A 12,517-nucleotide genomic window follows, 5' to 3' on the forward strand; every position below is an offset into this window, starting at 1 on the left:
TTATTTCCTCTTTCAGGACCATGAAGGGCAGACACCGCTGCATTATGGTAAGTGGGATTTTCTTTTCTTTACCTGATATTTTTCTCAGCATTTCATTGTATGTTTGTGTTACTGGGATCATTGGAGAGACATTAAAGGGATTGTCCATGACAGAAGCAAATCAGAGAGGAGGCCGGAGAAGGTGTAACATAAAAAGAAAATTCATACCTGTCCCTTGTGCCCTGGCGCCTGTTGTCGCTCTCTGTTCTGGTCCGCGCCATGCCTTTGTGCCACACAGGACCGATTAGTGGCCTCAGCGGTGGCTGGAATGGACCCGGGGGCATATGTGACCCTTTCTGCCACCAATGAGTCAGTGGCCACTTGTGCCAGAGGACTTTTGCCCGCAAAGAAACAGCCCACACCCCAAAGGGGGAGGAACGGAGCACAGGGAGAGGCGAGTATGAAGTTTCTTTTAATGTAGCACCTTCTCTGACTTCACTAGTTTATGGACAACCCCTTTAAGGTTGTAGTCACTTGGTTGTGCTCAGGCTTACCTTTTGTAAGGAAGTTTCAGACTGGGTTTACACGGGGTGTTTTTGCTGAAGAACTGCAAGCATTTTATTTGCAGTAACTCAGTAGCCTATAATACTATGAATGTCACCGGTACGCTAGGCCTCAGCCGAGATCTGTATGTATATTTTGGGTTATGCAGTTTTAAGGCATGGGCTTGGGGTGTGTTGACACATTTTGCAAATCCACAGCGGTTTTTGCTTTGACAGCTACATAGTTAGTCTTAGGACTGGATTATTGTTTGCCATGTTCTATCTATGGGGTTATTGGGATGTTTCTGCATTTGTTATTTTTTCAGTACCGGTGTCGTTTTTAGTTGCACCTTTATCATAAAAATTTTCACCGCTCCTAACCAGATCCGATAATATAAAGTAGTTCACTAACTCTCCCACTTATCACATGGAGAGATCCGGCTCTCGCTGACTGGTTGTAGGGGACTGCAGTGGACATTCACAGTAACATCTGTCCGTCCCTAAACTCTTTATGTGCGGGGCAGATCCTTTTACATGAGTTATCTGCAACCTGACAGCCAGAGGTAATAACAAAGGTCAGGCACCCCATAAAACGCTTGTAAATCCATCTTTCTCGCTTGTGCCTGTCCAAGGTCAGCATGCAGCGGTCCCTCCCTCTTGGTTGCTGCCTCCATTCTGAAGATGCCCCGAAATAGGGGTATAAAATACTATTTGCAGCATCTCCCAGTGGAAATCAGTCTTCTTCGGGCGGTGGGAGAGGTTGGGATCAGACCAGTCCCCATCTGGTGCTGGGGGAGGAGGTAATATACATCTCTCCTGTCATCACTATGAAAAGAATTGCGATCAGGATGGTAAAGTGGTCGCATCACTTAGTGGAATCGCAATTACTTCCCCAAAAATATCTGCACTATTTCAGATGCCTTTTCAATATAGCATGTAGGGTATATTATGTTATATGGCTATATGTAGGTCTAAAGATGAAGGATCAACCCCTCCAAATATCATAGAGACCGTCCGCGTTGTGTCCCCGCTCGGTCATTATATTGCTCGCACTGGCGGTAACCCCTTGTATTATATGCTAATAAGGCCTTATTCACACAGGGAAGATGGTACAAAGTGTGCAACGGCATTATTGTTCTACCAATAAAATGCAACAAATGAATTCCTGTAAAATCCAGATCGAAAGCCGTATCTAAAATGACAATCCGGCCAGGGCCACAACCATGCAACCAAAGACCGCCATGTCGCCCTGCACCTCTTTCACTATTATGGAGTCGCCTTGCGACCTAGGGGACAGCGACTCAATTTTTTGCCACAAGAGTTTAGTTGCAACATTCCCAAGTCACAATGTTACTTGCATTAACAACGCGCCAACCTTCAGTTGAGCCAGGTGAATACAGGATCTCCAATACTACTGATAAGTGGGACCGCCGGTCATTGAAGAGCTGAAATTATTCAGTATGTCATAGTTCATAGGTAGCTCTAGACCAGCGGGCAACAGAACGCGAGTAGAGATTACGGTATTACCCCAATACATCCTAATAAACCGCAGTAGTCAGAGGACCGGCCACAAAGAAAGATCGAGGGAACTGTCCAAGTATTGGATGTTGTCTGTGACTTTACATTGGATTCTTATCTTTTATAGTTAAAAGGATTTAGGATTTTATCCCTAGGATAGGCTATAAATATAAGATTGGTGGGGTCCTACAGCCAACCCCTACACTGATCAGCTGTACGGGGCCGCTGCCGACACTCATACTATACACAACATAGAGCCAGAACCAGTTGGCGCCATGCCCAGTATAGTGACCGGACATTGGTACTGCAGCTAAGATCTCATTAAATTTAATAGGAGCATTGCCCGGTCACCATACAGAGATCAGAGCTAGGTTTCTGGCCCCAGGTTGTGTACAGTATGGATGTCGGAAGAGGCCGCGTACAGTGACTGGTGTGGGGACGGGCTGTCAGCTCTCCAGCGATAATATATATGATCTAGCTTAAGGATGGGACAAGGATTCCTAAATCCTAGACAACCCCTTTAATTTGGGAGCTCTGCCCTACTATTATCAATAGTGCAGCTGCAGAATCCCCAGAAAAGCTGGGTTTTCATACGTCCAGCAATTTGGTACAGAGATGCCATTTCTGAATCCATTGTGTTTTATAATATCTTGTCCGATATCGTGTGCATCGGGGGTGGTGCTGTATGTCTCCCCACAGCGGACAGAAAACCACGGAGTGCTATGGTATAGAGGCCGCAACATGGAGTCAGCTGTGTCCAGCTCAAGCACAAGACCACTGGCCAGCCACAAGTGACATGTGTGAGATAGTGGTGGGGGAAGAACATGGATTTTACTATGAGTATCTTATTCCGAAATTTTCCTGATCCTTTACACGGTACTTTACTTTGTATATGGCTACTATACACTATATGATTTTTTTTCTTTCCTCTTAACCCTTTCATATGTTTTGTTCCTTTGTAGCTTCTGCTTGTGAGTTTCTGGACATAGTGGACATGCTCTTGGACCACGGTGCTGACCCCTCTGTCGTGGACCACGATGGTTTCAAGCCACATGAAGCCACAGATAACAAAGAAATTTCAGAAATGTTAAAGCAACACGCCACATTCGGGGAACATGTCAAATCTCCAAGCCTATTACAGACCACAGAATAAAAGCTCAATGCAAGTTTTTCCCTTTCTGGCCTTCACATGTGTTTTTCTGACTTAAACTGTTGTTTAACACCCCCCTCCCCAAATCTATGATGCATGCCCACACCAATAAACTTTGTAAAATATCTTCTTTTGGATGACTATTTCTCCACGTTGTCTTCTAATTCTGTTCTGGTTGTGGTCAGGTGACAACTGCAGCCTAATTTTATATAGAGTTGGACAACCCTATTAGGCTAAGGCTCCACGTTACGGAAATGCAGCTTTTTTTGTTGCAGAATTTTTTGCGGTTTTTTGAGTCAAAACCAAGAATGGCTACAATAGGAATGGGAATTATATAGGAAGTTCTGATACTTCTCCCTTCTGCTCAATCAACTTCTGGCTTTGGCTTGAAAAACCAGAACAAAATCTGCAACAAAAAAGCTGCATTTCCGCAACATGGGGCCTTAGCCTTAAAGGGATTATCTGGAACTATGATATTGATTGCTTGTTGTCTCTTAGGGTGCATTCACACTGAGTAAACGCTAGCTTATTTTGTAGAGTAAAATTACACTTGTAAATTTTGCTATCCCATTGACTTCAATGATATTTTTTACAAGTGTAAAAATACGCCTGTAAAAAATATGCCTGTAAAAAATACGCCTGTAAAATGTCGTTGAAGTCAATGGGATAGCAAAATTTACAAGTGTAATTTTACTCTACAAAATAAGCTAGCGTTTACTCAGTGTGAATGCACCCTTATTGTGGTTCCCTTTTGCTAAAGCCCCACGTTGCGTAACACAGCTTTTCTTCTTGCAGATTTTGTTGCATTACTTTGAGCCAAGGCCAGGAATGGATTGAGTAGACATATAAGAACTTCCTATATATTTCCCATTCCTTTTGTAGCCATTCTTGGCTTTGGCTCAAAAAAAAAAACGCAACAAAAAAGCTGTGTTTCCACAATGAGGAGCCTCAGTCTCAAAGTATCTCCATCATGAGACAAAGCTGCTTTAGACTTTCTGTTGTCTCAGATACTATGATAAGTGAATACGAGCGCTCTGCACAAAAACCAAAGATAGAGGGTCTGCATATTAGGACTAACATCCAGCTGGAAGCCTTGCACATAGGGGCAGAGAATTACCCCGGGATCCATGTCTGTTAGCTTCTCTTAGCCTATCCCAATTGCTGTGAACAGTCCTAGTGATGCTGAGGACAATGGATTCGCATCCGGCTGAAGAAGACCTTTGCACAGATTGTAGTGTGCAGCCTTATTGAACTGGTTCTGGAAGCTTCTTACTGGCGGCCCTCGGTGCTCCTTAATTTAAGGGTGCTTTTCCTTAACAAAAACTTGTCTGATAGGTGCCTGAACATTGGCGGTCTGATCTTGAGAACAGGGTCTTGTGTTTACCCCCCACCCCATTTGAAAGGTGCACCTAGTATGAGCACTGCTGTTCAATTATAAGGCTATGGGACTTCTGAAGCTCACGTACAGTACTTGGCCATCTCCACCAGTCCCATAGAGCTTGAGTGACATTGCACTTGTACGACTGATGGTCCCTTCAGGTAGGAGGACACAAGCCCCCTGATTGGTGAGGATCCCTAAGTTCAGACCAAAAACTGAGAACCTATCCATTGGACAAGTAAAACATTTTTATAATGGGATATATCCTTTAACCTTCTATCTATATCCTATATATCAGAGGCCGTTTCAGTAAAATTAGGGAAAAAAATGGATGTATGTTTATTTTTGAAAATGTTTGCTAAAGTGAAGATGGATTAAAGGGGTTGGATGTGGAAAAAAAAAAAGTCCGATCAAACTTTAGGTCTCAGAGATATGAAGTCCCTAAATTGTGTCTATAATGAAGCATTAACCTGTTTGGTGAAATTGCTTGGGCTGCAGGTTCCCTGCCAAGAAATCTTAGCACCAGTGTCCTTCACCTTGGTGTTGTGCTCCAAAGTGACATTAGGCTGGTCCATCCTATCTGTATCCTAATCCTGTTCTCATAGAAGGTTTGTATTGTACGTGTGAGCGGACCGTGCGTTACTGTATCCTTCCAGGAATGGGTTAATTCCTCTCTCGAGCCATATGCATGCGGGTTGTGAGCTGCCCTAACCATTCCAAATGCCGCAGCATAATCTGCTTTACAGCAGAGCGCTCTGCACATATATATACTCTGACACGCACACATGCTCAACTCTAATCCCTCTCCTTGCCCTTAACTACCGTTAACCAAAGTGCTTAATGCACAATTTAAGCTGGATCCACTCTAAAAACACTTTAATTGAGGAGCATTAAATGTTAAAATGATTAAAAAAAGATGATATAAATAAAACCCAAAGAGAGGCTGAGACCGGCATCTGCAGTGACGGGGACGGGAGGGGGAGCCCAGATCTGTCTTGTGGCGTACAAAGTTCCAAACATTAAATCGAGACCCTCTCGCTGGTCTTCATGTGGCCGAGTCATGTTCTTCAAGGGGGGTTCTGGCCGGTGATGGGTTTTATCAAATGGTTCCATAATGGTTAAAAACATAAAACTAATACTCCGAGTCCCTGACGCTCCTGTGCTAATACTGCCTGGGCCGCCGATGGGCCAATGGCCTTGTTGTTATACTGACGTAAACCGTGCGGATACACTGAACACAAGGGGAAAACACAGGTTAGGGTCACCTGAACCATACTATCTATCTACTGGATTTGATATGCTGGGTTCTGGTGACGGACTCCATTTAACCCCTTGCTGACATCCACCTTAGGGTGGATTCACACCAACGCCCGGTCTCCGCTTTGCAGGTTTCCGTCTTCTGCCCGAGAAACTGGACATGAGACAGAAACCTGGCAGTCAGTTTTCAAGCCCATTCACTTGAAATGGGTTTGCAAAGTGTCTGCCTGTGAGCGTCTTGTGTCTCTCCATGGCAAAACCGTTTTTTTTTTAACCGGACAAGCGGAGACCAGGCGCTGGTGTGAACCCTCCCTTAATAGTACAGCAGATGTCGGCACTGTAAATGTGGCACCTGCTCAGAAACATAGGGAACGCCGTCACCAATGGGCCTCTGTCGTTTTATACGAGGGAGCCCTGACGATAAGGCCCGTGATCAGAGTCCACAGGCATTACCCCTTTCAAAACACTCCAATTTTTGGGCGAAAAACCCCCCATCTGAGCTCCCTGGTGAGCCAGCACACGGACCCCATTATAGTCTATCGGGTCTGTGTGCTTTCACTGCACACCACTTGCCAGTGCGTTTGGTATTCAGTTCAAGGGGGTTCCCATGCGGACTCCCCCGAACAGAATACAAACGCAGATTTGAACGAGGCATTAGGCCTGGTTCACATCTGCGTTTACGGATTCCGTTCGAGGAAATGCAAGCAGCACTTTTCTCTCTGCGTTTTTCGTGCAGAAACCACACGGATCCCATTATAGTCTATGGGGTCCACAGGTTTCCTTAGGTAACTGCTTTTTTATGCAAACAGGTTTCTGTTTGGGAGGTCCCCAACTGGATTCCCCAAACGGAAACCCAAACGCAAATGTGAACCGGGCCTTAGACACCATTATCAATACTGATCATGGCATTCATGGCATCTAGTAAGTGGATAGAGAAGGGAGACAGACTCCTCATGTCCACCATTGTCTTCAGCTACTTGATTGTGGGAGTCTACAAGTTCTCATGGCAGACTCAGGCTTCGACAACATCCTCCAGGTCGCCATCTAAGGATGACTATGAGGGTAAGTTCACACAGAGTTATATGGTCAGGATTTTGAGGCCATATTTGCCTCAAAATCCTGACCAAAAAGACAGCTCCCATTGAAATCAATGGGAGCCGCTCAGGAGCTTTTTCCAGGCACAAGCCGGCTCCCGAAAAAAGAAGCGAGATGCTCATTCTTCAGTTCGATTCTGCTGTTCGGTAGAAATCCCAGTAAGTAAGCGGCCATTTTCTTGTGGCCTGTGAGCATGCGCAGTTGGCTCTACCCGAGGCCTAGAAGTTTGAACCCAGCTCTGGAAGAAGACGCACAGAGAGGCCATTTATGAAGAAGATGGAGGCGGCGCTGGAGAGTTCTCTCACAGCATTGAGGACGTCCCCAGTGCTGTTTGAGCCCTGGGGACCGCCCCCAGTGCTGCAAGAGAACTAATTTGCATACAGATGAAAACCGGGATTTCTACTGAATGGCGACACAGAGTAGACATCTAAAGGTAGGAGAAGAATAGCCTTTCTTAAGGCTATTCCTACGTGTGATCGACAAAAAAAATGTGATTTTAATGATAGAATCCCTTTAAGTAAAAATGTTGTAAACGGGAAAAACAGTAGAAATTCACAATTTTAAGCACAAATGTGCAATTCCCAAAAATTGTGATTTTTATTAATGCCAGAAAATGTATCCAAAGTGCCTCCTAAACCAGTAATTGCGCCATATAGTAACCTTTCATAGGAGCAGAATTATACATTTTATATACTGATGCAGTGCAGAGACAGTCATCTTTTTATGGCTATGCAAATCAGTCAGCGAGTGCACTGGGGGCGGGGACTGATTTGCCTACAAACAGTTGGTGCACTCGAGTCTGACTTTATATCAATAGAAAGATGGATTATCTCTGCTTTGCTTCATTGGTAGAGACCACAGGGCACTATCTCTGAATATTATGACGTTGGCACAGTGATGGAGACCTGTGGTGAACATAAGGACTGACCCAGGGCTTCTATTAAACTATTGCAATGTAGTCATACTCATACAAGTGATCTATAGAAGAAAGTTACATTCCCTACAGAAGATTACCTTCCATGTTGGCCTGTTGCCATCTTCAGACCAATGGACAGTTACTTTCTACCTCTGTGTACGAGCTGGTCCTGTATACCCTGGGGCATGAACATCAGACGTAAGGAGTCTTACACAAATCAATGTTGTTAACATAGCAATACACAGAGTATATAAATCACATCTTAAAGGGAGTCCATCCCCCCCCCCCCCCCCAAGTATATTCACCTGCCACCAGCATATTTCAGGGCACAATACCTCTGCTATGTATGTCACTTCTGTAGATTTCTGTAGTCTTATGCGCAGGAGGCAGTTGGTGCACTGGAGGTGGGCCTTCAGCCCTGTGGGCGGGCCTTCAGTCCTGGGGGCACTGCTCTTGTCATTTAGACCTCTACCATCTCCCACTGCCATGACGTCATCCATCCTACTTGAGCAGCCAGAGCTCCCAGGACTGAAGGCTCTACCAAAGTGAGAAAGCCCCAAATGGCCCACCCCTCCTCCATATGACATCTACATGGACAAAAGATCAACTTCAGAAATCCCCTTTAAGGATCTGATATACGGTAACCCATATTGCTACAGATCAAAACATTATTTTGTGCTCAGCAGTTTTTCTGCATGACCTTGTAACTTAATCCATAAGTAAAACGTCTCTTTCCTTAGGACTTCATGCACACAGTATTCCCTTAGGCTTTATGATGCAAGGCAGCCTCCATGTACAGTTGCATAGGCTTTGCCAGGTGTTGCATGTATGGCGGTATCCTAAGCAATACGTCTTGGAGAGGATACCTGCAGACATACATATTACAGCAGAGTATAACAAGATGGCAGATTCATACAGAATATAAAAAAAATCAGTAGCCATGCGCTGATATGGGAAATCTGCTCATTGTCTCTGCGTCCCACTGCTGCCATTTTCTTTCTGGGCCCATTTGCCTTACATTGCTCTCTCGTGACATTTGTACTTAGTAGTAATTATCTTGTATTGATTCGGACACTATGTGGCAGAATGTTACTATACCGCCCTGGAGCGCTCGCCACAAGGAGCACTTACCATATTTAATTAGTGTAAAACAAGCTCTATATTGGGACTCAGACGAAAAAGTTCACATTAGGGATGTCCTGAAGAGCCAATGTGAGGGTAACGTCAGGGATGATCAAACCACGGGCATAACTTTAGAGGGTGCAGTCGCATCGGGGCCCAGGAGCCTTAGAGGGTCCATAAGCACTGGCATCAGTAGTGAGATTGCAGATTCCATCTGGCCCATAAGCCAAGGAGACTCAGAGATTACCCCTAACCACACTAAGGGGGATTACACTCCTTAGTACCAGTAACCATCACCATCAAGAATTCACTGTAGAGATGAGGTAGGGGGCCCCGGACAAAAGATTGCACCGGGGCCCACAAGGCTATAGTTACGCCACTGGGTAGAACATATGCAAACCATGGCGCCATTTTCATAGCAATATAGGCGGCAAAACAATATAACATAAGGAACCATCAAAAAATATTTTTTCAGGATGCTTTTACTTAAGACTTTAATTAGCTAGCCAGAGTGGCCACAAACACCTCTCCAGGGATCCCAGCGTGTACACACATTACATGGACAGCAGATAGAAGTCTTCATTTCCACAGTGGACCTGAAGACTTTCTGCGAGGCATCCTTCCAGATTACAGACGATTTTGGGGCTCCCAATCACTTGTTCTCTGCATAGTCTACAATGCTGGAAGCAGAAGGCTCCATACACTGTGTAGTGGCTCGGTTGCATTACTGCAGCTCATCTCCCAGGAGCTTCCTGTAATAGTGCGGCCCGGCCACTACACGGGGTGCAGAGATGTCTGCTCCGTACACTGTGGGGAGATCTGACTGGTGCACAGTATAAAGTGTTAGACTCCCAACAATTGAAAATGAATAAACTACTCGGGCAGGTAATTAGATTTTTAGCTCTGGACAATCTCTTTAAGGCTAGCATGGGCCCAGGGATGTGAAGCCCCCTACCAATATAAAAATTTAAACTGGTCTAACATTGTGAGAAGAACCAAGCTTACAACAGAGATACAACACCAGAATCAAGTCCACTACATAGATTCCTTACCAGAACTAAGCTTGCTACACAGAGAGGTGAACTTCTAAAAGACAGGAAGATTGAGTCCAGCCTTACTATACTGCAAACTTCCTCCTAAGGCCCAGTTCACATCAGTGTTTGGGTTTCTGTTCAGGGAGAAACCCCCCCAAAGGAAAACCTATACACAGTAAAAAAGCAAATACCTAAGAAACCACATAGACCCCATAGTCTGTAATGAGGTCCACATTGTTTCTGCTCGGTTTCAGCACTTTTCTCTCTGCATGTTTCATGCAGGAACCAAATGGAAACCACACGGACCCCATTATAGTCTATGGGCTTTGTGTGTTTTCCCAGGTAACCACTTTTCTATGCATATAGGTTTTCCTTTGGAGGGTTCCATATAGGAAACCCGAACGCTGATGTGAGCCTAAGAGGGCCAGGCACCTGCTGAAAGGGGTTATAGAGGTCAAACTCTAATATACAGTTTTAGGAAGGGCAGGTATTACTTCTAGATCGGAAAAGCCACCTGTTGCCTACTAGCCATACAACTGAGTGAATCTTGACTCCTACTATTATTCCGCATTAGCTGTATGACGGATGGCGCCACCACACTGCGGACCACTTCAGTGTCATTTGGGCTTTCTAGATGGTGAAGGTTTGAGCAACCACAAGCCTTGGCCCCAAACCACCCATAGTATAATCCACCATTGCGGACACATCCCTTTAACACCAAATGGCCACCACTTTATACCATACATGACGTACTATAGCCTTAGTAAGTACCCCGATTGCCCTTCCAGTTACCACCTACTATAGGCATTATTCATGACATCCAGGACTCAATGTAGATTCCCTTGGTAGAGAATGAGATAATAAACTCAAATACGTTCATCTCACTATTTCATTTATTCAGAAACATATGATTCTGTCCCACAACAAATGCTGCATTATAATGGGTATAGATTGTCGGTTGCATGTCATACTGATGGTCTGTGCCTTATACAAAGGCTGGTGGTTCTGTTGGTCGGATCCATCTGATGTTGTCAAGTGGCAAGATGACACAAATACTCATGAGCATGAACTCTTGAGGATTGAGAAACGTGGGAAGACATGTCTCTTTATCACCCAGGATTAGTAGGGAGATTCAGGACCCACAAAAGTGCAAACATTCCTTTTTTATATCAATACATTGTTTTACCGAGCATTGTCTATGGGAGCTCCTCCACCCTACGTCACCATCTCCAATTTGTCTGGGTATGGGCGTCAGTTGTCAGTTTCACAGGACTGTCCAGAATGGAGGAGCATGTTATTTAATTAGAGATTTCCAAAGGCTGAGTGTGGTATCTGCAGAGTTTGGCAAACTCGATGATCCTCTAGAAGGTTTGATCTCAATCCCTTATCTTTAAAATGGAGGATGGTCCATCTCATCCAACCAGGAACCTGGACTGGTTGGGAAGTCTGGATAGCCCATACTGCTTTCTGTAGAGATGTCAGAGGTTGGAGCAGCTGGTAGTGCTCGTAAAGGAGGATGGTTGAGAAGACCTCCTGTATTGTCCATGTTGTATGGTAACCCATGAGATGGAAGGGATGAAATAGAAGAGGGGGATTGTGGTATATCGTAGGGGCTACCATCATGAAGTTCCTGGTAGGACTGTCCTGTGGCATCTATTGTAAAGCCTCCATTGACTAGAGGCACACTGACAAGGTCCCCTCCTGTACTGTAAATACCAGTCGTGGATCCCAGCTCTGACAAAATCTGTTCATCTGTGGGTAGGAAAGGAAAAACCAAAATGTAAAGATCCGCAATACTAAAAAATCAAAAGCAGCATGTGAACACTGGACCTAAAAACAGCGAACAAGAATTATCTCATGGTCCCAGATCCAGAACGCAAAACATTTTTTCGATGGAGATTTTTTGCACCTACGTGACTCCGTATAGATCTGTAACGTAATAATAAAATTCAGACATGACTGGTATAGGGTACAGTATGACTATAAAATGGCTTCTGTGAGTTCTGAGCTTGCATATGCTATACAAAGAATGGAGTTGTGTTTCTAGGTAGTTGAATGTTGGCCAGGGGCTAGCTTCCAGGACAGTCTTAGTATGTCATTAAACATGACAAGTCACAGTATAAAGCTCTTCTTTATAGTATACTAAAGCATAGATATAATGAAGAAATTAGTCCGATATAAAATAATAGGCGGCGGGGTTGAATTATAAGCTGTTTAATATTCCGCACGCACAAAAATCATCATAAACCAGCTGATGGCTGAACTAGAGCGATGATGGATCGTCCTTCTGCGTCCTTATTTATTTGATCAATTGCCTGGTTCACGGCCGTGTTTGACAAATGGACTGCAGGGAATACTACTCAGGTATTTACTGGAGATGGAGAGGGGTTTGTAACTAGCGATTGCTGTCAGCTCCGCCGTGGCTACAACTTTCCTGCAGCTCTGGAAAGTGGCCGACAAATACAAAGTTCATTACAATGCGCCATATTTCATAACAACACAGCACGGGCTCCCATAATTCACTGC

At 44.6% G+C, this 12,517-nt stretch overlaps 3 protein-coding genes across 3 annotated transcripts in view; 1 reads left to right on the top strand and 2 right to left on the bottom strand.

Moving 5' to 3' along the window:
- Nucleotides 1-3,286, top strand: part of ACBD6 (acyl-CoA binding domain containing 6) — a 49,012-nt gene extending 45,726 nt beyond the window's left edge. The window contains exons 7-8 of the mRNA XM_075287925.1: nt 17-47; nt 3,002-3,286. Coding sequence (XP_075144026.1) covers nt 17-47; nt 3,002-3,192 — 222 coding nt within the window. The 3' untranslated portion in view covers nt 3,193-3,286. The remainder of the gene's footprint in view (nt 1-16; nt 48-3,001) is intronic.
- QSOX1 (quiescin sulfhydryl oxidase 1) overlaps nt 1-12,517 on the bottom strand; it is a 146,977-nt gene that overhangs the window by 35,479 nt on the left and 98,981 nt on the right. The window lies entirely within an intron of this gene.
- The window catches only part of LHX4 (LIM homeobox 4), a 45,206-nt gene continuing 43,445 nt past the window's right edge, over nt 10,757-12,517 (bottom strand). Inside the window, exon 6 of the mRNA XM_075287917.1 lies at nt 10,757-11,743. Within this exon, the coding sequence (XP_075144018.1) occupies nt 11,382-11,743 (362 nt within the window). The 3' untranslated portion in view covers nt 10,757-11,381. The remainder of the gene's footprint in view (nt 11,744-12,517) is intronic.

This window comes from Leptodactylus fuscus, chromosome 9, assembly GCF_031893055.1.
Source record: "Leptodactylus fuscus isolate aLepFus1 chromosome 9, aLepFus1.hap2, whole genome shotgun sequence".
In the NCBI taxonomy this organism is placed as follows: Eukaryota; Metazoa; Chordata; class Amphibia; order Anura; family Leptodactylidae; genus Leptodactylus; species Leptodactylus fuscus.